The sequence below is a fragment of the Callospermophilus lateralis genome, chromosome 2 (genome assembly GCF_048772815.1).
Source record: "Callospermophilus lateralis isolate mCalLat2 chromosome 2, mCalLat2.hap1, whole genome shotgun sequence".
NCBI lineage: Eukaryota > Metazoa > Chordata > Mammalia > Rodentia > Sciuridae > Callospermophilus > Callospermophilus lateralis.
Window position 1 is genome coordinate 13735595 of NC_135306.1, and position 25599 is coordinate 13761193.

At 39.1% G+C, this 25599-nt stretch overlaps 2 protein-coding genes across 2 annotated transcripts in view; one reads left to right on the forward strand and one right to left on the reverse strand.

Annotated features, from left to right (window-relative positions):
• Positions 1-7413: 7413 nt before the first annotated feature.
• Positions 7414-14728, reverse strand: B3galt9 (beta-1,3-galactosyltransferase 9). Its single transcript, XM_076840919.2, is given in 3 exon segments — positions 7414-8453; positions 8456-8536; positions 14482-14728. Coding segments are annotated over 3 exon segments (1368 nt in total).
• Fbxw2 (F-box and WD repeat domain containing 2) overlaps positions 14640-25599 on the forward strand; it is a 32851-nt gene continuing 21891 nt past the window's right edge. Inside the window, exons 1-3 of the mRNA XM_076845600.2 lie at positions 14640-14704; positions 14802-14910; positions 19930-20439. Of these exons, the coding sequence (XP_076701715.1) occupies positions 19950-20439 (490 nt within the window). The 5' untranslated portion in view covers positions 14640-14704; positions 14802-14910; positions 19930-19949. The remainder of the gene's footprint in view (positions 14705-14801; positions 14911-19929; positions 20440-25599) is intronic.

The following is a 25599-nucleotide window of genomic DNA, read 5'->3' on the forward strand; positions in this document are numbered from 1 at the left end:
ATCAGCCATTTAAAAGTGTACAGTTTAGTGATATTAAAAATCTGCAAAATGTTTTATAACCATCACCACCATCCATCTCCAGAATTCTTTTTTCTTGTGGCATTTTTACCACTGAACTATATCCTAGTCCTTTTTATTTTAAGACAGTATCTTGCTAAATTGTTCAGGCTGGCCTAGAACTTGTGATTCTCCTCCCTTAGTCTCCCGGGTCACTGGGAATACAGGCATGTGGCTTCCTCTTTTTATCTTATAAAACTTAACACTGTGTACCCATTAAATAGAACTCCCCACTTCCTGTTTCCTCCCAGCCTCTGGTAACACATTCTAATTTATGATGACCCCCTACCCCATGCTGGGGGCTTAAACCCAAGACCTTGCACTTGATGATGTTAATAATTTAATATCAGGGTTCAGGAAGATGCCCTCACCTATATATGGCCAACATAATGACATACTCATTCTGATTTTGTACCTATAGCTTTATTTAAAGTTATTATCTTGCAGTTAATAAACACTGATGTGTATGTGTGTGTGTGCGCGCACTCACAGCTTTTCACAAAATGCCCAGAGAGAGCAAGCGGGGGGGGGGGGAGCTAGAAATTTAAAAAAATAAAGGAATAGGCCATCTTCATTAGTCATTCAGCGGGAGCCATTGTATTTCCCGGTGTATTGCTCCTTATTGGACACCTGCATCTCTTGCTACTGGGTACCCAACAGCTTTTCTGCCAGAGAACCCTAGAGAGGGAGACAAAGCTGTACATTCCTCACTGCACCCTCAGAAGTTATCTGTACTGTTGAGCTGCTTTGGGGAAAGAGCTGCCATGTCTCCAAACCCTTCATAGACCCTGATGCCAGAGATGCAATCCCTCTTAAAATATCTGTACTACATACTCAAGCTTTGTGGGTGCATTCAGATAGCCTGTATCAGATATCACAGCTACAAGCAAAGAGCTAGTTTGCACTCTAGGCTGCTGAGACAGTTCATTGCATGTAACCATACTCCAGATCCTAGTCTGAAGCTTCAAGGACCTAAACCGCTACTGGAAAACAGGAGCCACTGCACCTCTATCCCCGAGGTTCTGCAATTTTTGCACCATGCTCACACATGGTAGTGCATTGTTCCCCAGCCAAGTTCCTGCAGCTATCCCACACCTTGGTAACAAGCTGCCTAGGAAGCGCTCCATCTACCCATCCCAGTTGCTGCTGCATCCTGCCTTTGGCTACTTGGAGCACAGGCCCGTCAGAACAGCTAAGACCCCAGCTCTTGAGCCCATGTGGTGTCCTATCCCTCAAGAAATGGACAGACCCAGTGGAAAAGCTACATTCAAGCTAGTGAAGCGGCCATGACCCCTCAGTGCCTCATCCAATCTGTTGCCCAGACCCCAGGGAAATGGATCTTTGACCCATGGGAACAACCACAACCTTGATGCTTGAACTAGCATAGCACCCATCCTCGCACAATACCCCCAATGGAAAACGACCTTGGCTGATCTGTGTCCCCACCCTCAGGATTGAATAGCCACAGCATCCACCTCTATGGGTCTGGACCTACTCTTCAGAGTCCATGCTGCTGAGGCACCTCACTGTCACAGGAAGTGAAGGCAATGTTGCATTCCTTCCCATCTCAAAAGAGCAAGCCACAACTGTGCTTCACCATTCCTGGTACATCACTGCCATTACACGGAGCTTCACAGAGCCTGTGCCACTGCTGTGTCCCACAGTCACCACTATATAGTATGCTTTGTTCTGGTGCTCAAGTTTCCACTGTGCCCTATTGGCTTTGGAACCCAAATTGCAGATGTGCCCTGCTCCTCAAGGTCTGAGCCTCTGTAGCACGCCTTCCTGCCTGAAGCCATGCCAGTGCTGTGTCCTGACCCCAGCATCAGAGTCACAGTTATGTCCTTAGGCTACTGGAAAGTATTTTAAAAATATTTTTTCTTTGTCAAGGGATCTTTTATTTAATTTATTTATTTATATGTGGCGCTGTGGGAGAATTGCATCCACTCATGCCTTAAAGAGTGAGCCTGTATCCATATCACAGCAGTCTCAGTAGATCAACAAGACACCGAACCCTGGACCTGAGCTCCACAGCCACTTCAATCACCTAAGGCCTGGAACAGTGCTGCCTTAGCTAAGTGTGCATCTTATCAGGCTCATCACAAAGACAGAGTCCTTTGGCTAAGTCTCTTTCCATTGTGGAAAAACCTTGCCACTAGAGTTGTCACAAAATTCTGGATCCTAGGCTGCTGGGGCTTTCACAACATTGGTGACATTGATTAAAAAGTTGTACCAAGGCTACACTATTCCAGAGCACACACACCACCCAACAAACTCCCTGGGACCCAACTGCAGCTGAAATTCATTCCCTATGAAAGCCACTCTAAAACTGGAAGAGGCAACTGTTTCACCAGATGTGCAGAAGTCATTACAGGAACACAAGAAACAGGAAAGAAGCATGACACTTTTATAGCAGTGTAAGCAGACTAAGATCCATACTGTTTTCAAAAGAATAAAATAACTGACCCCAAAGGAATGGAATTTATGAATTGCCTGATAAATCAAAATAATGATTTTGAGGTAACTCAGCAAGGTACAAGAGAATACAGAAACAATTCAATGAAATCAAGAAAACAATGATCTGGATGAGACATTTGACAGAGATACATATCATTTTAAAAAATCTTTGAGGGCTGAGCCACTTGCCTGGCATGCGTAAGGCCCTGGGTTTGATCCTCAGTGTCACATATAAATAAATAAATAAAAGATCCCTTGACAATTAAAAAATATTTTTTAAAAATCTTTGAGCTGAAGAACTCAATGAATGAAATAAAATATTCAATTGAAACTTCAGGGCTGGGGATATGGCTCAAGCGGTAGCGCGCTTGCCTGGCATGCGTGCAGCCCGGGTTCGATCCTCAGCACCACATACAAACAAAGATGTTGTGTCCGCCAATAACTAAAAAATAAATATTAAAAATTTCTCTCTCTCTCTCTCTCTCCCCCTCTCGCTCTCTCTTTAAAAAAAAAAGAAAAAAAAGAAACTTTAACAGCAGACTAGATCAAGCAGGAAAAAAAAAAAAGAATTTACAAACCTGAAGATAGGTCTTTGGAAATAACGTAGTCAGGGGGAAAGAAAAAACAATGAGAAAAGAATATAGAAATTATTCTATACTTCTTATAGGACACCAATAAGAGAACAAAATTTCACATTATGAGATTATCAGAGGGAGGAGAAATGGAGAAAAGCACAGAAAACTTATTTAACAAAAAAAAACTGTAGAAGTTTTCTCAGGTCTTACAAGAGATATGGATGTCTAGAAAAAGAAGGAAACTGTCAACCCAAAGATAAGTTACCTGAAAATACACAATCAGAGGAGGAGAAACAAATCAGAGGAAAAGGAAAGATAATGAAGATAGTTTATGGAATTTAAAGGACAGCAACCTAGGAACAAATATTTGAAATACAAGTGGTCCTAAAGGTGATGAGAGAGATAAAGGGCAAATTAGAAATAGTAGAAGAAAACTTTCAAATCTGGGGGAAGATGTAAAATCCAGGTATTGGAATATTCTAGATCACTGATCAAATTCAACCCAAACGAGAATACACTGGGACATATTATAATCAAATTGTCAAAAATCAAAAACAAAAAGAGAGGATTCTGAAGACAACCAAGACCCATCTTCAGGTTCAGAAATTCTTCTGCTTGATCTAGTCTGCTATTGAAGCTCTCATATAAGAGAGTTCCAATAAGGCTGGCAGAGGGCTAGAGAAACCTTATAGACCAGGAGAAAACAGGATGGTATCTTAGTCTGTTTACACTGCTATAACAATATATCTGAGACTGGATACAAATTGATTTTCACCAGAAATTTATTTCTGATAATTCTGGAGGCTGGAAGGCCAAGATCATGACACGAATGTGTTCAGTCTGTGAGTACTGCTCTCTGCTTCCAAGATGGCACTGTGTTGATGCATCCTTGCTTGGAAGAGGACAAAAGGAGAGGAAGCACCTTCATCCCATTTACGGGGGAGGTGTTCTCTTGACCAATCTACCTCCTAAGTGAGCCACCTTTCAATACTGGTTGCATTGGAGATTAAGTTTCTGCATGAATTTTGGAGAGGAGACAAACATTCAAAACAAACTTCAGACAAAAACTGAGGGAAAATAGATATATGAGGTGATGATATGCCAATTACCCTGATTTGATCATTGACTCTTATAAAAATATCACACTGTATCATATTAATACGTACATTTATGTGTCAATTAAAATAAATGTACAAAGACCTGAACAGACACTTCTCAGAGGAGGACATACAATCAATCAACAAGTACATGAAAAAATGCTCACCATCTCTAGCAGTCAGAGAAATGCAAATCAAAACCACCCTAAGATACCATCTCACTCCAGTAAGATTGGCAGCCATTATGAAGTCAAACAACAACAAGTGCTGGCGAGGATGTGGGGAAAAAGGTACTCTTGTACATTGCTGGTGGGACTGCAAATTGGTGCAGCCAATATGGAAAGCAGTATGGAGATTCCTGGGAAAGCTGGGAATGGAACCACCATTTGACCCAGCTATTGCCCTTCTCGGACTATTCCCTGAAGACCTTAAAAGAGCGTACTACAGGGATACTGCCACATCGATGTTCATAGCAGCACAATTCACAATAGCTAGACTGTGGAACCAACCCCGATGCCCCTCAATAGATGAATGGATAAAAAAAAAAATGTGGCATTTATACACAATGGAGTACTACGCAGCACTAAGAAATGACAAAATCATGGAATTTGCAGGGAAATGGATGGCATTAGAGCAGATTATGCTAAGTGAAGCTAGCTAAAAAACAAATGCCAAATGTCTTCTTTGATATAATGAGAGCAACTAAGAACAGAGCAGGGAGGAAGAACAGGAGGAAAAGATTAACATTAAACAGAGTCATGAGGTCGGAGGGAAAGGGAGAGAAAAGGGAAATTGCATGGAAATGGAAGGAGACCCTCATTGTTATACAAAATTACATATAAGAGGTTGTGAGGGGAATGGGAAAAAAATAAGGAGAGAAATGAATTACAGTAGATGGGGTAGAGAGAGAGAAGATGGGAGGGGAGGGGAGGGGGGATAGTAGGGGATAGGAAAGGAAGCAGAATACAACAGTTACTATTATGGCATTATGTAAAAATGTGGATGTGTAACCGATGTGATTCTGTAATCTTTGTAATGTTTTGAATAACCAATTAAAAAAAAGAAAAAATAAAATAAAATAAAATAAATAAAAAAATAAAATAAAATAAATGTAGCAAGGTGCAGTAGCTTACACTCACACCTGTGGTACCAGCTTTTTGGGAGGCTGAGTTAGAAGAACTGCACATTTGAGGCCAGCCTGAGCAACTCATGGAGATTCTATCTCAAAATAAAATATAAAAAGGGCAGGGGGTGTTGTTAAATGTTGGAGTGTTTGTCTAGTACATGCAAGGTCCTGATTCAATCCCCAGCACCTCAAAATAAGTGCTTGCCTCACGCATGTGATGCCCTGGGTTCGATCCTTAGCACCACGTAAAAATAAATAAACAATAAAGATATTGTGTCCATCTATAAATAAAAAATGTTAAAAAGACATGAAGTGGCTACATGTTTTTTTTTTTAAATCCAACAATATGCTTCCTATAAAATATTCTATTTAGTCCATTTCTCTTGTCATAACAAAATACTTGAGACTGGTTAATTTACAAAGAAATGAGGTTTATTTAGCTCACCGTTCTCCAGGCTGTGAAGTTTAAGATCAGATGTCTGTATCTGATGAGGTCTCGTGTGGTGTAACAACATGGCAAGAAGAAAAAGCAGAAGGGTAAGCCAACATGTATAGAAGACAGAAACAGGGTCTGAGTTCCCAGAATAGCTGTTTCCTATTTTAAAAAATCATTCCACTGATGAGAGGTCTGTCCACATAACACAAACACCTCTCACCACATCCCACCTCCCAACAGTGCCTCAGTGAGAAATTAAGCCTCAACATAAATTTTTGGTGGGGCAAACCATAGCAAACTAACTTTGCCTTTAATATAGTTTGAAAGTGAAAAGATGGAAAAGATACTCCATGAAAATGGAAATGAAAGAGCAGATACAACTATTCCTCTATCAGATATCAATACTGTAAGTCAAAAACTGTAAAACCAGCCAGGAACAGTGGGCATGCCTGTAATCCCAATGACTCAGGAGGCTTAAAAGTTCAAAGCCAGCCCCAGCAATTTAGCACGACCCTGTCTCAAAATGAAAAATAAAACAGGCTAGGGATGTGGCTCAGTGGTTAAGTAACCCTGAGTTCAATCCCAGGTACCAAAAACAAAACTAAACTAAATTCAAATTAGACCAAGAAAATAATTATATAATGATAAGTGGATAAATTCATGTAGAAGATATAACAATTATAGGTCTATGGTACATCTGACATCAAAGCAACTAAATATGAAAAGCAAAATTAATAGTTCTAAAGAGGGAGGGATGGATGGACAAAGAAGAAGAAAGAATTCATCAATAGATGAACAGATAAAATGTGGATTTTCAATGAATGAACAGATAAAGAAAATGTGGATTATATCCACTATAGAACATTATTCAGCCTTAAAAAAAGAAAGACATCCTATCATTTGCAGCACAGTGGACAAACCTGGAGGACTATCATCTTATGTGACACCAAATGACAATTGCCACATAATATTGCTTATATATGGAGTGTTAAAATATCAAATTCATAGAAACAGGGTAAAATAGTTTTTACTAGATGCTAGGAGGTGGTGGGACCAGGGAGATGTTGTCAAGGGACAAAAAATTTCAGTTTGACAGGAGGAATAAGTTCAGAAGATGTACTGTACTTCATGGTAATGACAGGAGCAATATATTCTATATTTGAACATTGCTAGAAAAGTATATTTTAAGTGTTATCACCATTAAAAAATACATAAGGTAACATATGTTAAGTGGCTGGATTTTGCCATTCTGGAATGTACACGTATCAAAACATTATGTTGTTTATATAAATTTATGTAATTGTTATTGAAAAACTTGGTTATAGGGTTGGGGTTGTGGCTCAGTGGTGGAGTGCTTGCCTCGCATGTGTGAGACCTGGGGATCGATCTTCAGCACCACATAAAAAAATAAATAAAAATATATTAAAGACTTGGTTATAATTCGATGTACTAGTCTATTTTCTGAAAGATTTTATTTTGAAAAAACCATGCCACACCAATTTAAATTTCTTAAAATGAGATCTCAACAACATAGATTATATCAGAGCACTACAAACATCTTGTATCATTGCTAAGTATGATTAAAGATTCAGAGAAACTACATAAAACAAGGGAAAAGAGGGTGGCTTTCTATAACAGGAAAAAAGCATTTTAAAACCGACAGACTTACAAGAAAAGCAAAGACATCTTAATCATTGAGATATACATATCATTATTTTTTATGGTCCCCATGTGAAAATGCTTAATGCTGTCAAGGTATGTCAGAAGTTTGCAGGAAATGAGCCCATAGTAAGTCTCAAACAGTGAGCATTCTTTCCCATCATTAATTTCCACCCACGCCAGGGATATTTCAGCATCTTTAGTGTCAGAGGATGTAAAAATGAACTTATAGCAACATCTGTTGTATCTGATGTGTCTTTTTCCAGAAAATCTTGAACTGTGGATGGGTATAAGTCCAACGATCTTAGCACAAATCCCTACAAACACATCAGCAGGCACCATAATGGGTACTTCTTTGAAAACCACATACATCATCCGAGCCACATCTTGGGACATCACAAAAGCTTTACCGCTGCAGTAATCCGGGTAGTATTTTTGTGAATACTCACTAAGAGGAACAAAGTTTTGGCTACCAGGGTCTCTGTTGGGTGTATCCTGATGGACAACTTTTCCTACATAGATATTTTCAAGGTGTTCCTTTAGATTAAGAAGATGATCTACCAAGCTTGGCAGAGTGACAAACATCTCTTCATCAACTTTGAGAATGAATAGGGCATTAGGGCAGAATGTCACACCCCACAGGGTCATTGTGATGATCTTCAGGGTTTGGTTCTCAAAACTGTCCAAGAAGATTCCTTCGATTATATCATTATTCTTGTGGGATTCTTTGTCTATCTCTCTCTGAGTGGTTACCATGACAGGCATTCCCAAAGCAAACAGTGTGAGAATGGGGTGCCCTTGGACACTGCTCACATTACCCCAGGTTTTTCTGATGAGTTCCCTTCTTGTTCCATTTCCTGGGCTACTGAAGATAAGAGAGAGCAAAAAAATGTTCTTCCCTTTGCAGATATCCGACTGGCTCAAGACATAGTATTTGGAAGGATTACTTCTTAGAGGTTCCATATTCAGTTTTCTTGCCTTCTCTTTAATATCAAGAACTTTCACATCTACATGAGGCAAAGAATGCAGAAAATATTCTTCTACAAAGCCCCAAAAAGCAAGGCATGAAACAGTATGACATTAAACAGAATGAAGCACCACTGGTGAGTTCAAAGTCTGCAGAATGTCACTTGAATAAGAAAAGGGTACATGGTCACTCAAGCTTCATCCCCATTCTTGGTTTGCTACCAGTGAACCCTGTAGGGACTTTTTTCATGGTATTGGGGATTGAATCCAGAGGCACTTTCCTCCTGAGCTACATCCCCAGCCCTTTATTTTATTCTATGTTCAATTTTGAGACAGGGTTGCTAGATTGTTTAGGGCCTCACTAAGTTGTTGAGGTGGCCTCCAACTTGCAGTTCTACCTCAGTCTCTCGAGTTGCTGGGATTACATGTGTTTGCACCACTGCACCCAGCTCTATGGATTTCTTATAGCACTTAGCAGTACACTCTACGATAAGTGTTTATTATTTATCCTATTCTCTGACTGTTCTACTAGATTGTGGTCCCCTGGACAGCTCTCTCTTCTCCAGTGCTCTAAGTCCATGTTAGGCACAAATGAGACACAGAATGAGATGTCACTTAGTTGTTCTCTTCCTTATTTGGATAAAAGCCTACTTATTAGACCAAGAAGCTGTGTTAGACGCTGGGGATTGCAAAGAAGAACCAGACACAGAAATGTGGATATTACGTAACAAGTGGCATCATTGTGATTTAAAAAAACCTATAGGAAAATATCTGATGTTCTTGAATGGAAGGACTTGGATCAGTTTCTTCTCTTAATTACAAAGGTCAAGGGCTATTTTTCCATGAAGTGGTTGCTTTTCTTGGCCATCACACAGTAATATTTATCAAACATTTACATTCTTCTACTATGACTTTCCAATTTAATCTGATTCTGAATCAGAGTCTGTTTTGACAGTGTCTCCTAATCCATCTGGTTTCTATCAGGATGGGTAGATTCCCACTATCTGCATGGCACCTCTTCAAAGGTTTAGGATGGACATGTGCCAAACTTACTTCACCTCAGTGGAGGAGATAAAAAATTTCCATCTGAAAGGGAATCTGCAAAATCGTAATATAACTAAGGAACAGTAAAGGAATTAAATCTCTATTCATTGGAGCTTTGATCAACAAAGCTTTCCATAATAATAGTTAGCTCTTACCGAGCACTTGTTGTGTGCCAGACATTGTGCTAAGCTTTTTATGTCTTAACTCATTTAGCCCCAGTAAATAGATAGGTCATTTTAAAAATTAAGCTGAGTATCTGAACAGTTTAGTTATTTCCTCAAGAACACACAATGAGCAAGGGCTTGGGGTAATACCCATGATCTGAAATCAAATTTGTCAGATTCTAAAACTTACTCTTTTTTTTAATATTTATTTTTTTTAGTATTTGGCGGACACAACATCTTTGTCTGTATGTGGTGCTGAGGATCGAACCCGGGCCACACGCATGCCAGGCGAGCGCGCTACCGCTTGAGCCACATCCCCAGCCCCTAAAACTTACTCTTAATCATTGGAGAATCCTGACTCCTTTCTCTCCTAGCCCATGACCACTAAATAGAAAAACAAAACAAACTTCTAAGAGCATAATCTGAACTCCCTTCCCTTTTCTCAGTGCAGATTTACACATAGAAAAACTTCAACTTTTTCAGAGCCTATTTTTAACAGATATCAAATGTTTCAAAGATCATTGGAAACTTACCTGCATGTTGTTTGTGAACAATATTAGGGCTGTGGAAGTTACTGAGTCCAGACGCTGTGTGTCCAAATGTATCTCAGGATCACTCCAGTCTAACAGCAACTGCAGTAAAGTACTTTGTGCCTCAAACTTTAAGGATAAGGTTTCTTGCCAATCAGCCTGAGCTTTTGTCCCAGAATACCTGCTGCCTGCATAGGAGAGTGAGTGCTGATCACGTTACGGGTAGAGTAAATCTAGGACAAAGAATAGAAAAAGCAAACCTCTTCAAGTGCTTCCAGTCCTGTGTATCTCATGAAACTGACTCCTTGTCTCATGCTGAGTTCCTGGTAAAAAACTTCAACATCACCTCTCCACAGCATCATTGACCAAGGAGAAATATTGTACAGTGGTTTCTCGAGTGCAACTCAAAAAACTAAACCTTAGGAATAATGCCCACTCCCTGGTATATGCACATATGCTAAAACTGTTTGAAACATTAAGGAATACTTGTCATCCCTACTGGATTTATTTGTGTTTCGTCACCAAAGAAACATCAAATAGTGTGGTCTGGTGAATCTTTTTATTTATTTTTAGCACCGGAGATTGAACCACATCCCCAGCCCTTTTTAAAAAAAATTTTTTTAGAGACAGGGTCTCACTGAGTTGCTTAGGGCTTCGTTAAGTTGCTGAGGCTGGCTTTGAACTCACAGTCCTCCTACCTCAGCCTCCCAAGTCTCTGGGATTACAGGTATGCTCCACCATATCTGGCTGGTCTGGCCAATCTTATTGAGAGAAAGATTCTGAATTGTTGGTATCAGCTATGCAAGAACTTTGCTAAATCATTTAAAAATTACCTCCCCTAGGAAGTTTATCTCCAAATAAAAAATATCATATAGCTCATTTTAGCCAAAATGAGGAAACTAAACATTTAATGTTTGCCATTTTCTTAGAGCATGTAGGAATTATCCTAAACACCATTTCTACTGGTAAGTTTATTTCAAGAAAAGAAATACCAGTCAGCATATTTGCATGTTCCTGTCACAAATGCAGTTGCATTGAGCACTGTGTTCTCATACCAGGCTGTATTTTATCTTTTTTTTACTACCTGACACAGGAGTTTTTGTAATTATTTGGCTAGGAATAGCTTCTAAAAGTTGGCTGTTTTTGATCAATTATCATGCATTCTTGGAAATTGTTACCACGGGGGAAAATCTAACCTAAAAATTCAAATGAAAAGGAAGTTTTACATATATTAAATTTAATAATTAAATGGTTCTTTTAAGTATTTAACTAAATATGAATACCATTTTGCAATTTTCTTTTTCTTTTTTCAAAGTCATAAGTTTTGCTCCTCAATCTTCTCTGGGCTCGAATTTACAGAGTATGGATATTTTGTATGTGAGGGATTCAAACAAGATTATTTCTGGATGGGCTCCATTTGAAATTTTCAGTTTGATTTATCAAACTTCTACCTTAATGGCTTTGAGACTGCTGCAAAGAGATATTGATGCTTGTTTTTCTTTTATGACCTCCCTTTCCTAGAGGTTATTCAATTTGTATATCCATCTCTTGCTATATGTCTTTTAATGTTGTCACCAGTCACTGTCTGGCTTACAAGTCTTCAGTGGCTTCCTATTGTCTACCACATATTGTTGGTCTCTTGTGCCCTGACAGTGAACACCCTACACTTGGCTTTTATCCCACATGATTTTTATTTCCCATGTCTCAAGTACTCTAAATGGTATCAGGATGCTTGGAACTTTGGATATGTGGCTACATAAACTTAAATTTACTACAAATAAATAAATTAGAATGTCTTTCCTCAGTTACATTAGGCACTTTTCATGTGTTCAGTAGCTACAAGAGGTTAGTGACTGCTTTATTGAATAGCACCGAGAGGACATTTCCTTTATTTCTGAGGGTCCTCTTGGACAGTGCTGGTATAAAATGCATGTGAATGTATTTGTGCACATGTGCATGCCTGAGTGTATGCCTGGGTGGGGATAACTTGTGCTCTGAAGTGGATTTGAGTTGAAATACAAAAAAAAAAAAAGTGTTTAGAAGTGTGTAGCACTTGGAATAGTTTTAGTTCTTTTCCTTTTATTTTTTAAAAGAAGAAGTTTATTTGGGTCATGGTTTCAGAGATTCAGTCCATGGTTGGACGACTCCATTGCTCTGGGCCTGAGATGAGGTAGAACATCATGGTGGAAGGACGTGGCAGAGAAAAGCTGCCTGGCTCATGACAGCCAGGAAGCAGAGAGAACTTGAACTTGAGTAAAGAGATAGGGATAGTATAATCCCCAAGGCTTACAGTAGGCCACCCCTACCTGCCTACAGTGACCACACATTAATCTATTAAAATGATTAATCCACCATGGATTAATCCACTGATTAACTTACAGTTCTCATAATGTAATCATTTCACCTCTGAACATTACTGCATCGTCTCACATATGAGCTACCAAGGGACAGCTCATATCCTAATCATAACATCCTGGCCCTGGTCCCAAAAAGCTTATGCCCATACCACAATAAAAAATACATCTAGCTCCATTTCCAAGAATACCCATAGTCTTATGAGTTCCAGAATTGCCCAAAAATCCAAGTCCAATATCTCATCTGAGACTCAAGGCAAACTCTTGACTGTGAACCTCTGTAGAGATCAAAACCAAGTTACATATGTATAATATATAATGGCACAGAGTAAATATTCCCATTCCAAAAGTGAGAAATAGGGACATAGGAAGAAGAGAAGGGGCCAAAGTAAGACCAAAACCCAGCTGGATAATCAAGTTCTGTGGCTCCATGTTCAGCATCTAGGGTACATGGCATTGTGATGTACTCTCCTAAGGGCTTGTGTAGCTTTGCCCCATGGCCTTGCTGGTTGCAGCCCATGTGGCCCCTCTCTTATTTCTGCTTCATTTATGCAGCTTTCCTCAGCAAATGTTTCAAGTTATTGACATCTCTTAATCTCAGGGGTCTCCACTACAGGTTGGCTTCCTTCTGACATCTTCATACATTGTCCTCTCAGAGACTGCATGCAGGAACTCTGAACCTGCAACACTTTGCCCAGCCTTCCAGCCCCTTTCTTCTAATCTCAGTGAAAGCCTTCATTACCCCCTAACTACAGTATCCTGAATTTCTGCAGAACCAGTGCCATGTAGATGACACCAAGGTCTGCTTCCATCTTAAGCAGTAGCCAGGCCTCCTGGGATCATAGCTAAAGCAGCTTGTGAATGCCTGAGCATGATGAAACAACTTCATTGGCCCTCCATGCAAGCAGGGTGCCCTCATGGTCTCTGCTCAAAGAAATTTTTACTTTTATACCCTTGAGCCTGTGATGGGTAGAGTCTTGATAATTCCTAAGATGCCCTCAAGCTATCTTTCTTATCATTTCTGTGCAGATTACTTAGCATCTCTTTAGTGGCTATAAGCTCTTCAATCACCACAACTTTCTTGGCCCTAGTTTTACATTCATTTTTCTGACCAAATTGCAAGTTTTTCAATTTTTTTTTTTGTGGCCGGGTTGGTGGGGGGGATTGAAGTCAGGAACATTTGACCACTGAGCCATATCCTCAGCAAGGCCTCCCCCCTCCATTGCTGAGGCTGACTTTGAACTCTTGATCCTCCTGATTTTTCAAATCTTTTTCCTGTTTTCTGCTCCTGATTATCACAGTAAACTTGACCCAAAACTGTCATGAATATCCATATCACTGCCTGAATGCTGTGCTGCCTTGAAATTGCCTCTTCCAGATTAACAGGTACATCACCTTTAAATTCAGCCTCACAGAAAGTCTCAGGACACAGGCAAAATGTAGATAATTTCTGTGCCAGAATTTAACATGAATGGTTCCTTAGAACAGCATGGTAAGAGGAAAGATGCTCAGTTCATTATAGCCAGCAAACAAGAGATTTGGTTCTTGACACTAAATATTTGCAAACTTTTCAACTTCATTCAGTCCTTCAGAGGATGACTGGATGCTATATTTACTCTTCAAACGAGGAGTAATTACTTCAGTTTGAGTAACCAGTTTAAGTGTTGTAATTCCAATCTATGTAATGTGACTGCCCCCTTGCCAAGCTTTATTTTCTCCATAGGTTTGTCCCATGCCTGCTTGATTATTTATATCTTCCTGCTTCTACTAGATGTAGGCCTCAGGTGGTCAGGGATTTCTGTGTTTTTTGTACCCTAACCTATCTCCTTGAACAATGTTTGGGTTATAATAGCTGCTCAAGGGATTGAATTTGGACACATCTCAACTTAGCCACAGCTGCCTCTCTCCAGTGGATTGAGACTATTAAGAAAAACTGTGGCTGAGTGCAAGATAAGGCTGAGTAAGGGACATCAAACTCTGGGCAAATCTGGATGTTCCGCAGGAAACCGAAGATACCGTCTAGCCTCCGCTGCACTATAAACCAGGCGAGAGCCCCACGGCGTACCCCGCATTCCTGGCTCACCCCTTTCCTTCCCATCTCCCCTTTCGGGCGGGGCCGGAAGTGCAGCCGCTTCCGCCGGGCGCCGGGGGACAGCGGGACGCGCGGAGATGACGCGAGCAGCACCGGAAGCCGCTCCCCAGTGAGGCTGCGGACCCAGAGCGGCGGCCGCAGGTCCAGGTCTGTGTGCGAGGCGGGGCCCATCAGGGAGGGGGCTCTCTGCTGCCCGTGCCTCTGCTGACCAGCGGTTCCTCCGGCTGTTTTTCTCTCCCTGCAGGCGCCATGGCTGCGGAGCGGACCCGGCCGCTGCGAGGCTCTGGCGGCCCGAGCGCGCCTACTCGGTGTGAGCCCGGCGCGAGGTCCCGGGCCCCGGGGCGCTCGCTCAGGTCAGTGTCGCGCGAAGCATGGCTCCGGGAGCCGGGGACCTGGGAGCTACTAATCAGCTCCGGGATCTGGAGTTTATTTTAGAGATGGGAAAATTAGGTCTGGGAGCTCCTGCCTCCTAGTTCCTCAGTTTCCTAGGTGCTAAATGAGATAACTGAAGTCCCAGGGCTACCAGGAGTTGGAAAGATGAGGAAGTGTGACGAGGTGATTTATGAACTATAAGCCGTTGTGGTAATATGGGGGACTGCGCCATAATTGTGGGTATGCCATGGAAACAGGTGTGTATGTGTGGTGCCTCTTGGAAAAAAAGCAAAGATAATAATATTCTAAGTAACAATGGTAGCTGGCATTTATTGTGTGCTTAAAGTGCGCCAGGTTCTATACCAAATGTTTTTTTGTGTGTGTGCTTTATCCTGCTTAAATCCTCACAAACCTGAGTTTATGGGTGTGAAATGCTGTTAGTGGCCGCTTGTTTTTACAAGTAAGGAAACTGGACTTGAGGTAGGTGGAATGATTTGTCCAAGGTCACTTGGTAGCAAGTGGAGTTGGAGAGCCCTTATTTATAGGAGTAAAAGGAACCTCTCCCTTTCCTCATCTCGCCTCTCTGGAGGCAGCAGTATTATTATTTTCTTAAGTGTACAAGATGTTTTACACATGTGTAAGTTTTTAGGCTAATGAACATTTTCAAAGCCCCCCCCCCCTTTTAAAAACTGCTTGATAGGAAAAAAGAGGGAAGAGGAAGCCTTCTTCTTAACATATGTCTGGCTTTTATTCTCTACTGGGCCAGGTCCTGATGGAGTAGAAGAGGAGAAAACATTCACACTGTTTTATCTAGAATGTGCTGTCTTTAATAAGGTCTTGGAGTGTAAATTTGGTTTTGCTTGGGAAGGGTGGAAACTGGTCAGGATGTTGAGCTTGATACTTTCTATGCAATTCTGGAAATGCCACTCCATTTCTTAGGCCATAACTTTCTCATTTGTTAGGTAAGGACAATAATATTGACACCTTTTATGAACTTGTGAAGATCAAGTGGGGTAATGTTTATGAGTACTACTTCAGTCTTTGAAGCCAGTTTAAATGAGAGAGTTGCTTAAGGGAACAGAGAAAATTAATTGCAGATCCAGAGATCAAACCCAGGTCTCAACTCCCAAGTTAGGAATCTTTTCAGCACAATATGTATTTCCTCAGAGCTTTGTGATTGTTAATATTAAAGTCAGAAGGGCAAGTTTAATGTTGAGTTTGAGGTGGGGAAAATAAGTGTTAGACAGCAGAGGATGTGGGTAGGGGAGAAGAGGAAAAAATACCTAGTGAGCAATTTATAGCCTCAACTCAGTAACTACCCTTAATTATAAAATTAAACCCAGGAAGTTTGAGTCCTTACATTTTTCTTCCAGGTATTAAGAGAAACTTTGTGATAAGATAAGGTTGGGAGGGATGTCAGTGGTCATGTCATTCCAGCCTCAGTGCCACAAAAAGGAATCCTTTCCAGATGTTCATAGTAATGAGATTAATAAAAAGTACTATTTGAGTTATCCTAAGTTGGGCACTATGCCACACATCTCCCTGCTTTATTTCTTATTCTCAAAATCCTGAAGTTGAATAGTATTTTGCATTTCACAAATGACAGAATTGAAATTTAGAAGTTAGTTGAACATTTCCATGATCACATAGGAAGTGGCTGAATCAGTGAAAAATTTGACTCCAAAGCATTTTCATTTATCCCATTCTGCCTTTGTCTGTATCTAGCTGTCCAGATTATTCACAGTAATGGGAAACTCACTACTCTGGAGGTGGTTATTCCATTGTTGGAAAGCTTTGATGATTTAAAAGCTCCTCCTCCTGTTGAATTGAAATTCTATTTCCTGAGGTTTCTCCCCGGAGACCTTGTGCTACCAGTTCATGATATTCCTAAAGGCACTGTAAAAGAGTTCAGTTTAGACCTATGACCTTAAGGAAGTTCCTTCCAAAGTTAGTTAATTCTTTTAAAAAATTAAAAATCTGTGGCTTGTTTGTTTTGTTTGTGGTGCTGAGATAAATTGGTGTTTTTAACAGTACATTCCACAGAGTTAATGAAACCTACTTTATTTAACAAAACACAAAAAACAAAAACCTTTTTCATAAGAATTGGAGGTGAAGAACTAGAAAATAGCCTCCGTAGGTGTTGAACAGTAACGTAATATAAGAGCTGGACCAAAAAGTTCTTTTCAGGGCTTAGGAGAATATATAAATATGTACATCTTAGACATGATGGGGGCTTTTAAAATAAAGGTGCTCACTGGAAAGTTTATGGGCACATTACTTTGGCCTGTTGTAGGATTGCTCTTAAATATTCATGAATGTTAAGAACCTGATGATGTTTTAATGATTATTTTCGATTTGCCTTGTGGCCATTTAACTCAGAAATGTAAGCAGATGTGTGTCATAGTGTGTATGCATGTGTGGGTAGATGTGGTGAAGGAAGTCCCTCTACACTTTACTGTAAACAACAAAAAAAGATACCAAAGCATGTGTTTTTTTTTTTTTTTTTAAAGAGAGAGAGAGAGAGAGAGAGAGAATTTTATTATTTATTTCTTAGTTCTCAGCGGACACAACATCTTTGTTTGTATGTGGTGCTGAGGATTGAACCCGGGCCGCACGCATGCCAGGCGAGCGCGCTACCGCTTGAGCCACATCCCCAGCCCCAGCATGTGTTTTTAATTGATCATATTAATTAAGTAGCTGTTGTGACAATGTGGGGATCCCTCCAAAAAGGATTGTTCTAGAAGGTTGCTAGGATACAGAGGAAGAAGAGGGCTTGTTATGTTGTAATAAGTTGATAAAACTTGATGTGAACTATTTTTGGCAACCAAGTTATCTTTTATAAATTAATACATCCTTTAGCTCAAATCCTTCAGCTTTAAGAATATTATCTTGAAGTCCAATCACAGTTACAGGAACCAAAACTATTCTATAGCAGATGTGACTGATGTGAACTAATAAGTCACTATTTTTTTGTCTGAATACATTCTTGCCAAATTTGATATTGGAAATGTGTTTACTCACCTTATATTAAAGTTGGAAGATGAGATCTGGCTTTTTGTGTAGTTGTGATCTAGGTGATTTTTCGGAAAGAAATTTATTTCCTTTTTCAGTTATTATGGACATAAATTTTAAAAATTAGAGGTCAGTCTTGTAGGAAACTAATCAGATTAAAAGGCTTTTTAAAAAAGTCCTGTGGAGCTGGACACAGTGGTGCACACCTGTAATCCTAGCATCTTGGGAGGCTGAGGCAGGAGGATTTCAAGTTATAGGCTGGCCTAGGTAACAAAGTTGAGACCTACCCAGAGTTCAAAGTCAGCCTTAGCAATTTAGCAAGGCCCTAAGCAATTCAGTGAGACCCTGTCACAAAATAAAATATAAAAAAGGGCTGGGGATGTGGCTTACTGGTTGAGCGCCCCTGGGTTCAATCCCTGGTATTTAAAAAAAAAACCCTATCACTCATCTAATAGTACATGTCCAATCTTGGGGATGAGGTTTGTTTGTTTGTTTGTTTGTTTTAAGTTGGTTTGCTCTATTTTCTTGTTCTCTTTCCATTAGTTTAGTACACATTATGATGAGGGAATTGATGCCGATTGATACTAATGCAGGATACTTTAAAATTCTTTTGACCCATTTAGCCTTGGAACAATTTGTCATTCTCCCAAAAGGAAAAATGGTATAATCGGATACTGTCCCCCCAGATCTTGTCACCAGGTTGTGGTTCTTCTGGTTATCACTGACTTAAGATAGACAACTGGGTGTACTGATCTTGAGAGCACTGCCTTCCATTCTGTTCTGCTCTTTTACTAGCTCTGTGAGTATAGGCAAGTAATTTATCTTTTGTGACCTGTAGTTTTCTCATCTGCAAAGTGAAGATGGTGATAACTGTTTGTTTGTTTTAAGCATCAAGATTATTATTTTGGGGGCTGGGGATGTGGCTCAAGCGGTAACGCGCTCGCCTGGCATGCGCGGGGCACTGGGTTTGATCCTCAACACCACATAAAAATAAAATAAAGATGTTGTGTCCACTGAAAACTGAAAAATAAATAAATAAATAAAATAGATTATTATTTTTTGTTTTTGTGTTTTTGAGATGGGGGGGGGGCAGGTCTCAACTTTGTTACTGAGGCCAGCCTATAATTTGGAATCCTCCTGCCTCAGTCTCCCAAGGAGCTAGGGTAACAGGCGTATGCCACTGTGCCCCACAGTATCAGCATTATCAATTTGCCTTATTTGTGCAGGCTTCTAGGACCCTCATGGGTTTCTGGCACACATGATTAAGACTTGTCAGTAGCTCATCTGAGGCTTATAGAAACAGACTGTGTAATTCATGTTCTAACAGGTAGTTCCAAAAAGGAGTTTGAGGAGCCAGAATGTCTGAGGCACATAACTTACTTCATCTGTGTGTATTTTTTTCTTCATACCTTTTTGCCTGGACATCTATTGCAAAAGCAAGCAGTCAGTTCTGTGGTTTTGGTGACAGGTTAAGTTAAACCTAGCAAGATAACTAATGTCTTAGGTTACTGCTCCAGAGACTTGCTTTCTGGTTGTCTATTTTTATGATGCTTATTTTTATGATTTTAGTGCTCAAATAAAGTGTATTAAGGAATTCATTAAGGAAGTAATTTTATAGTAGCTCTGATACAGGGATGTATTATAGAATACATTGTTTCATTATGAATGAATATTTGTAAGTCTTTTACTGTGATAATGCATGTAGCATGTGCTAGACTTCAAAAGGAACAAGTCAGACACATCAGCCTGTTTCACTGATTTATGTTTCAGAGATAATGATTTGTTAAAATGTTTTCCCAAATGTATTTTCTTTTATGTGCATGGAAGAGTTTTAAGGTGAATATGGTACATAACTGTAAAATTGTAGTAACTAAGCATAAAGTTGTAATGCTAAATTTTTTACATTAATTTTAATACTTCATTTGTTAGCAGTCTTGCTTGAATGGTCTTTTTGAACAGAACTAATACAATATTTTGATGTGCCACAGGTAAATTTTTCCATAACCTTATGGAGAGAAAGGACTTTGAGACATGGCTTGATAACATTTCTGTTACGTTTCTTTCTCTGACGGACTTGCAGAAAAATGAAACTCTGGATCACCTGATTAGTCTGAGTGGGGCAGTCCAGCTCAGGCATCTCTCCAATAACCTGGAGACTCTCCTCAAGCGAGACTTCCTCAAACTCCTTCCCTTGGAGCTCAGTTTTTATTTGTTAAAATGGCTTGATCCTCAGACTTTACTCACATGCTGCCTCGTCTCTAAACAGTGGAATAAGGTGATAAGTGCCTGTACAGAGGTGTGGCAGACTGCTTGTAAAAATTTGGGCTGGCAGATAGATGATTCTGTTCAGGACGCTTTGCACTGGAAGAAGGTTTATTTGAAGGCTATTTTAAGAATGAAGCAACTGGAGGACCATGAAGCCTTTGAGACCTCATCATTAATTGGACACAGTGCCAGAGTGTATGCACTTTACTATAAAGATGGACTTCTCTGTACAGGTAAGATATGCTGGTTGTTGTTTTTGTTTATTTTATCTTAAAATACACTGCTCAAGCTTGTGAGGGTCAGGTGTTGATTATGTCAGCTATCTGAAATGGCATATTCCTCCTAGACTCTGAGTATATTGTCCACCCCTCTTTATCTTCTTTCCCTCTGTAGAAGACAATCATTTTTATAAGGTTTAATGAAAGGGGAAAAAAAAAAAAAAAGCTTCAGACTTTCTTCTAAGCATAAGGTGAATGAAAAAGCTATAGATTTTCTTTTCTATATTTTTCTTCCATGTATAGTCCTCCATGTTGGTTAATTCTGCTTCTTTTACTCTTAAGTGATTTGGCAGGGAGGGTGGGTGGGAAAGGAGACAGTAGGTGAAAAAATTGGTATCTAACTATTCAAGGAACAAGTCAGACACATCAGCTTGTTTCACTGATTTATGTTTCAGAGAAAATGATTTGTTAAAATGTTTTCCCAAATGTATTTTCTTTTACATGCATGGAAGAATTTTGAAGTGAATATGGGACATTAACTGTAAAATTGTAGTAACTAAGGATAAAGTTGTAATGCTAAATTTTTTATATTAATTTTTGATACTTCATTTGTTAGCAGTCTTGCTTGAATGGTCTTTTTGTACAGAACTAATAAAATACACAGGTTAATTTTTTCAGTAGTTAGATCATTTTGGATGAATTATTTCCTTGTCAATAAAAAATATGGGAAAGGAGGATTTTCTTCCTTGTTCTAAAATCCTGTGATTTTAAGAATTGGAAGTTGAAAGTTTGGACATAGGAATGAATTGTGTACTTTTAAACTAGGCAATTAAGTGACTTTATATAACATATAATCATCAAAATTTGGAACTTTGTGTACTTTTGTGTATTAATGTTGGATTATAATGGGTATGTGTTTCTCCAAATAGTTTTAATCTCTGCCCACATTTTAGGCAACACATTTTGACAGGCAATGTAAATAATTCTTAGGCAGTGTTTATAATCGCTCTAGGCAGTTCTTATTAATGATCCCGATTGTATTGTATAAGGATACTTGGTGTTCTTTTTCTAATTTCTACACGTGTGTGTGTGTGTGTGTGTGTGTATTTTTTAAGTTGTCAGTGGGTCTTTATTTATATGTATTGCTGAGAATTGTACCCAGTGCCTCACACATGCTAGGCAAGCGTTCTACCACTGAGCCACAATCCCAGCCCTTATCCAGGATAATTTCTGACAAAACATTTGTACATTACCTAAATTATAGAGTTGTCACTTTTAATAAGTATTATGAATTGTTCCTCTGTGGAAATATATCATTATTTAGCTATTTCCATGTTAGTGTATATTCAGGGTTTTTTTTTTTTCCTCCTATTTTTATGAGTATCTTTACATTACTTTTATTCTCCTGAATTCTTTATTTGGAACAGAAGCTGAAAAGTAGAATTACCAGGTCCAGAAGTCTGAGTGATTTTATAGTTCCACTTAGTGACTTTGCAGATATACTGAATTGATACCATGTACACAGCAAATTTTAAATAACTTGCCCCTCTTTTAGTCTCACCAGATACAGTTTTAACTTTAAAAAAATTTTTTTTTAGTTGTAGATGGACACAATATCTTTATTTATTTCTATGTGGTGCTGAGGATCGAACCCAGTACCTCCCACTTGCTAGGCAAGTGCTCTACCATTGAGCCACAACCCCAGCCCATACCTTTATTTTGTTTATTTTTTTATGTGGTGCTGGGGGTCAAACCCAGGGTCTCACGTGTGCTAGGCAAGCACTCTACCACTGAGCCACAGCCTCGGTCCCCTTTAACATTTTTAATAGTTAAGAGAATGTAACTTCTCAAGGTTGTTTTAAAATTGCATTACCTTATGGATGTATATTTTCCCACATGGTAATGTATTCTTTGAAATGTCAGACACCTTCCAGTTTTATAAAGTATGCATTTGATTTAAGGCAGTGGTTTGATTTGTCATTTGTAAGCATTAAGTTATTTCATGCTTACATTATTCTCCCTGTCTTATAAGCCTGATTGTTGGAGCAATATCATCTGTATCTATGTACTTTGATGTACTTTTCCAGTATGGTGATGGCTCTTCCATTTCTTTTTTGCCTCACCATTTATGGTAGGTATTTTTAAAGGATTAAAATGCTGTATTGCCTTCCACTTACAAAAATGTTGACTGTTGACTCATTGTGTCACCGCCACTCCAGCTTTAGAAGACTATTCTTCTTTCATCATACTTTATTTTATTTATTTATTTTTTAAAAAATATTTATTTTTTAGGTGTAGATGGACAAACACAATGCCTTTATTTTTCTTTATGTGGTGCTGAGGATCGAACCCGGGTCCCGCCCGCGCTAGGCGAGTGCTCTACCGCTGAGCCACAATCCCAGCTCCCATACTTTATTTTTTAAATGCAATAAAATAAAGCAGTAATTACTCAGAGCAGAAATCAATGGGAAACAGTTCCCTGAATTCTCTGTTGGGAAAGTTAATATCTACAGTAAATACACCTAGCCCTGCTCTCTCCCACCTTCATCCCTGTGCAAGGCAAGTATACTACCATTGAGCTATATCCTTATCACCCAAACCTATATTTTAAAATTAGTTTCTTAAGTGTGCCTATATATTAATGTTATTCTTTTTTTCTGATTAAATTCACCAGGTTTGCATATTGAAAATTATGCTATAGCTGTTAAATAATCTAAAGCATATTTTTAAAATAGCAGCATCCCTGGGAGTTTACTAGTGAGAGAAGTACCTGTAGCAGAATTGTATATGTGTTTATGTCATCTTGTTTCTTAAGAACTTGCATTTTCTTTCTTTCTTTCTTTCTTTCACACGAGAGTTTATTTGTCAGAGCTGACAAATAAAGGATAGTGGAGAGAGGCAAGAGCTTGCATTTTCACTTGAATTGTGAAATCCTGAATTTGGCAATAAGTTTACAGTGACTTTTAGAGAGCAAACAATAAAGACGGTATTATAGGAGAAGAGATTTCAGAAATGGATTAGGTTTCTAGCTTTGTATATCTGGGAAGATAATAGCACTACTAACAAGACTAGAAAATGAAGGAATGAATTTGAGAGGGTAGATGGAATTCTGTTTGAGATGAACTGAATTCAGTTGCCCAATGGAATTCTCATGGTATTTGGAAATGCAGAGTCAGAGCTTTGAAGAGTACTCTGAGCTCAAGAGAAAGATTAGGAGTTCGTAACATCACAGCTATGGCTGGAGCAGTGACATTTTAAAAGGAGAGTTAGGAAAAAGACGAGCCTAGAGTGGATCCTTGTTAAGGGTGCTGAAGAGAATGAAGGAAACAAGTGTGATGAAGTGTTTCCCGGCGAATGACAGCCTGTGTTGAAGAGGTTCTGGTTTTGTTTATTCAGTTGGTCACTAGAGTCACATACCTCAGAGGTGTTTCGAGAGCTGAGATCTGATTCTACCCGTTAAATATTTAAACTTGATAAGACAGTTTACTCCATTTGGGTCACAGTTCATTTTTCTGCCTCTCTGTTTACGTACCCTTCATTTTTTTCGTATCGTAGTACTATTTTCAGAATTGAGAGGGTTTTTTCTTTCACGAGATACAGAAGCATCCACATTTATTTCATCCTCTTTCACCTCTAGGCTACATTATTGGTGACCTCTTTCAAAAAATGTGACAGTCAGGGCAGCAAATGGGAATCCAGAGGAGAGGCCTACAATAATACCAGAAAGGGTGGAGAACAGTGGCTCCTAAAGGTTTAACCCTTAGGAGTAATCTGAACCACTATAAAATGTAACTCAACCTGGTTTTCTTTTTTGCTTTTTAAACTTCTTTAGAGTGTAAAACCAAATGACCCATTTTTCTATAAAATTAATTTAAATAATTAGTTGGGAAAATTCCTTAGTTTTTTTCTTCTCAAGCTGTGGCAGACACATAACAAAAGTTATCATTTTAAAGTGTACAGTTCTGTCTCAGTAAGTACTTTCACAGTATTGTGCAACCATCACTACCATCTAGCTCCAGAATTTTTTTGCATCTTGCTAAACTGAAATTGTACCAGTTAAACACTAATTGCCTATTCCTTCAGCCTATGGAACCTCCATTCTACTTTCTGTGAATTTGACTAATCTAGAAACCTCATCTAAGTGGACTCATGTAGTATTTGTTCTTTTGTGACTGACTGACCTTTCTTAGCATAATGTCTTTAAGGTTCCTCCACATTGTAACAATGTTAGAATTTTATTCCTTTTTAAGGCTGAATAATATTTCACTGTGTGTATGGACACACTTTAGATTTTTTCTTTCTTTCTTTCTTTTTTTTTGTATTGGGAATTGAACCCAGGGCACTTTATCACTGAGCCACATCACCAGACCTTTTCTATTTCTTGTTTTGAAACAGGTTTCTGCTAAGTTTTTGAGGTTGGCCTTGAGCTTGTGATCCGTGTGTCACCTGACCCCGTTTTTTTGTGTGTGTGTGTGTGTGTTGCTGGGGTTAGAACCAAGAATCTCGTGCATGTGAGGCAACTCTCTACCAACTGAGCTATATTCCTCCCTTTGATTTTTTTATGACCTTCTTCTTCTTCTTCTTCTTTTTTTTTTTTTTGGTACTGGGGATTGAATTCAGGGCACTGAACCACTGAGCCACAACCCCAGCCTTTAAAAAAAAAATTTATTTAGAGACAAGGTCTCACTGAGTTGCTTAGCGCCTCGCCATTGCTGAGGCTGACTTTGAACTCTTGATCCTCCTTTCTCAGTCTTCTGAGCCACTGGGATTACAGGCGTGCACCACTGCGCCCAGCTTTATATGTAGCCTCTGGTCTTGTTCCCTGCTTCAAACTGTTTTCCATAATGCAGTCATGATTGTCTATCAGAAATGTAGATAAGGTCACAGTCAAACATCTTTCCGACCCAGTGGTCCCACTTGACTTTGCCACGATTTCACAGGTCAAACTCTTTTTTAGAATCAGTGTCCAAATTTTAGGCAATTAATTTTGACAATTTATGTAAATAATTTTTAATTTTTAGGATGGTTCTAAATATTTCTTTATGAATTGGCCTCAATGCCTACTCACAAATATTTATGTAATATAGAAATACTTAATAATGGTCAATAGGTGTATACCTGGGGTTGGCAAACTGGACTGTGAACCATGTCCAGCAGAAAGGAGTGATTGCAACA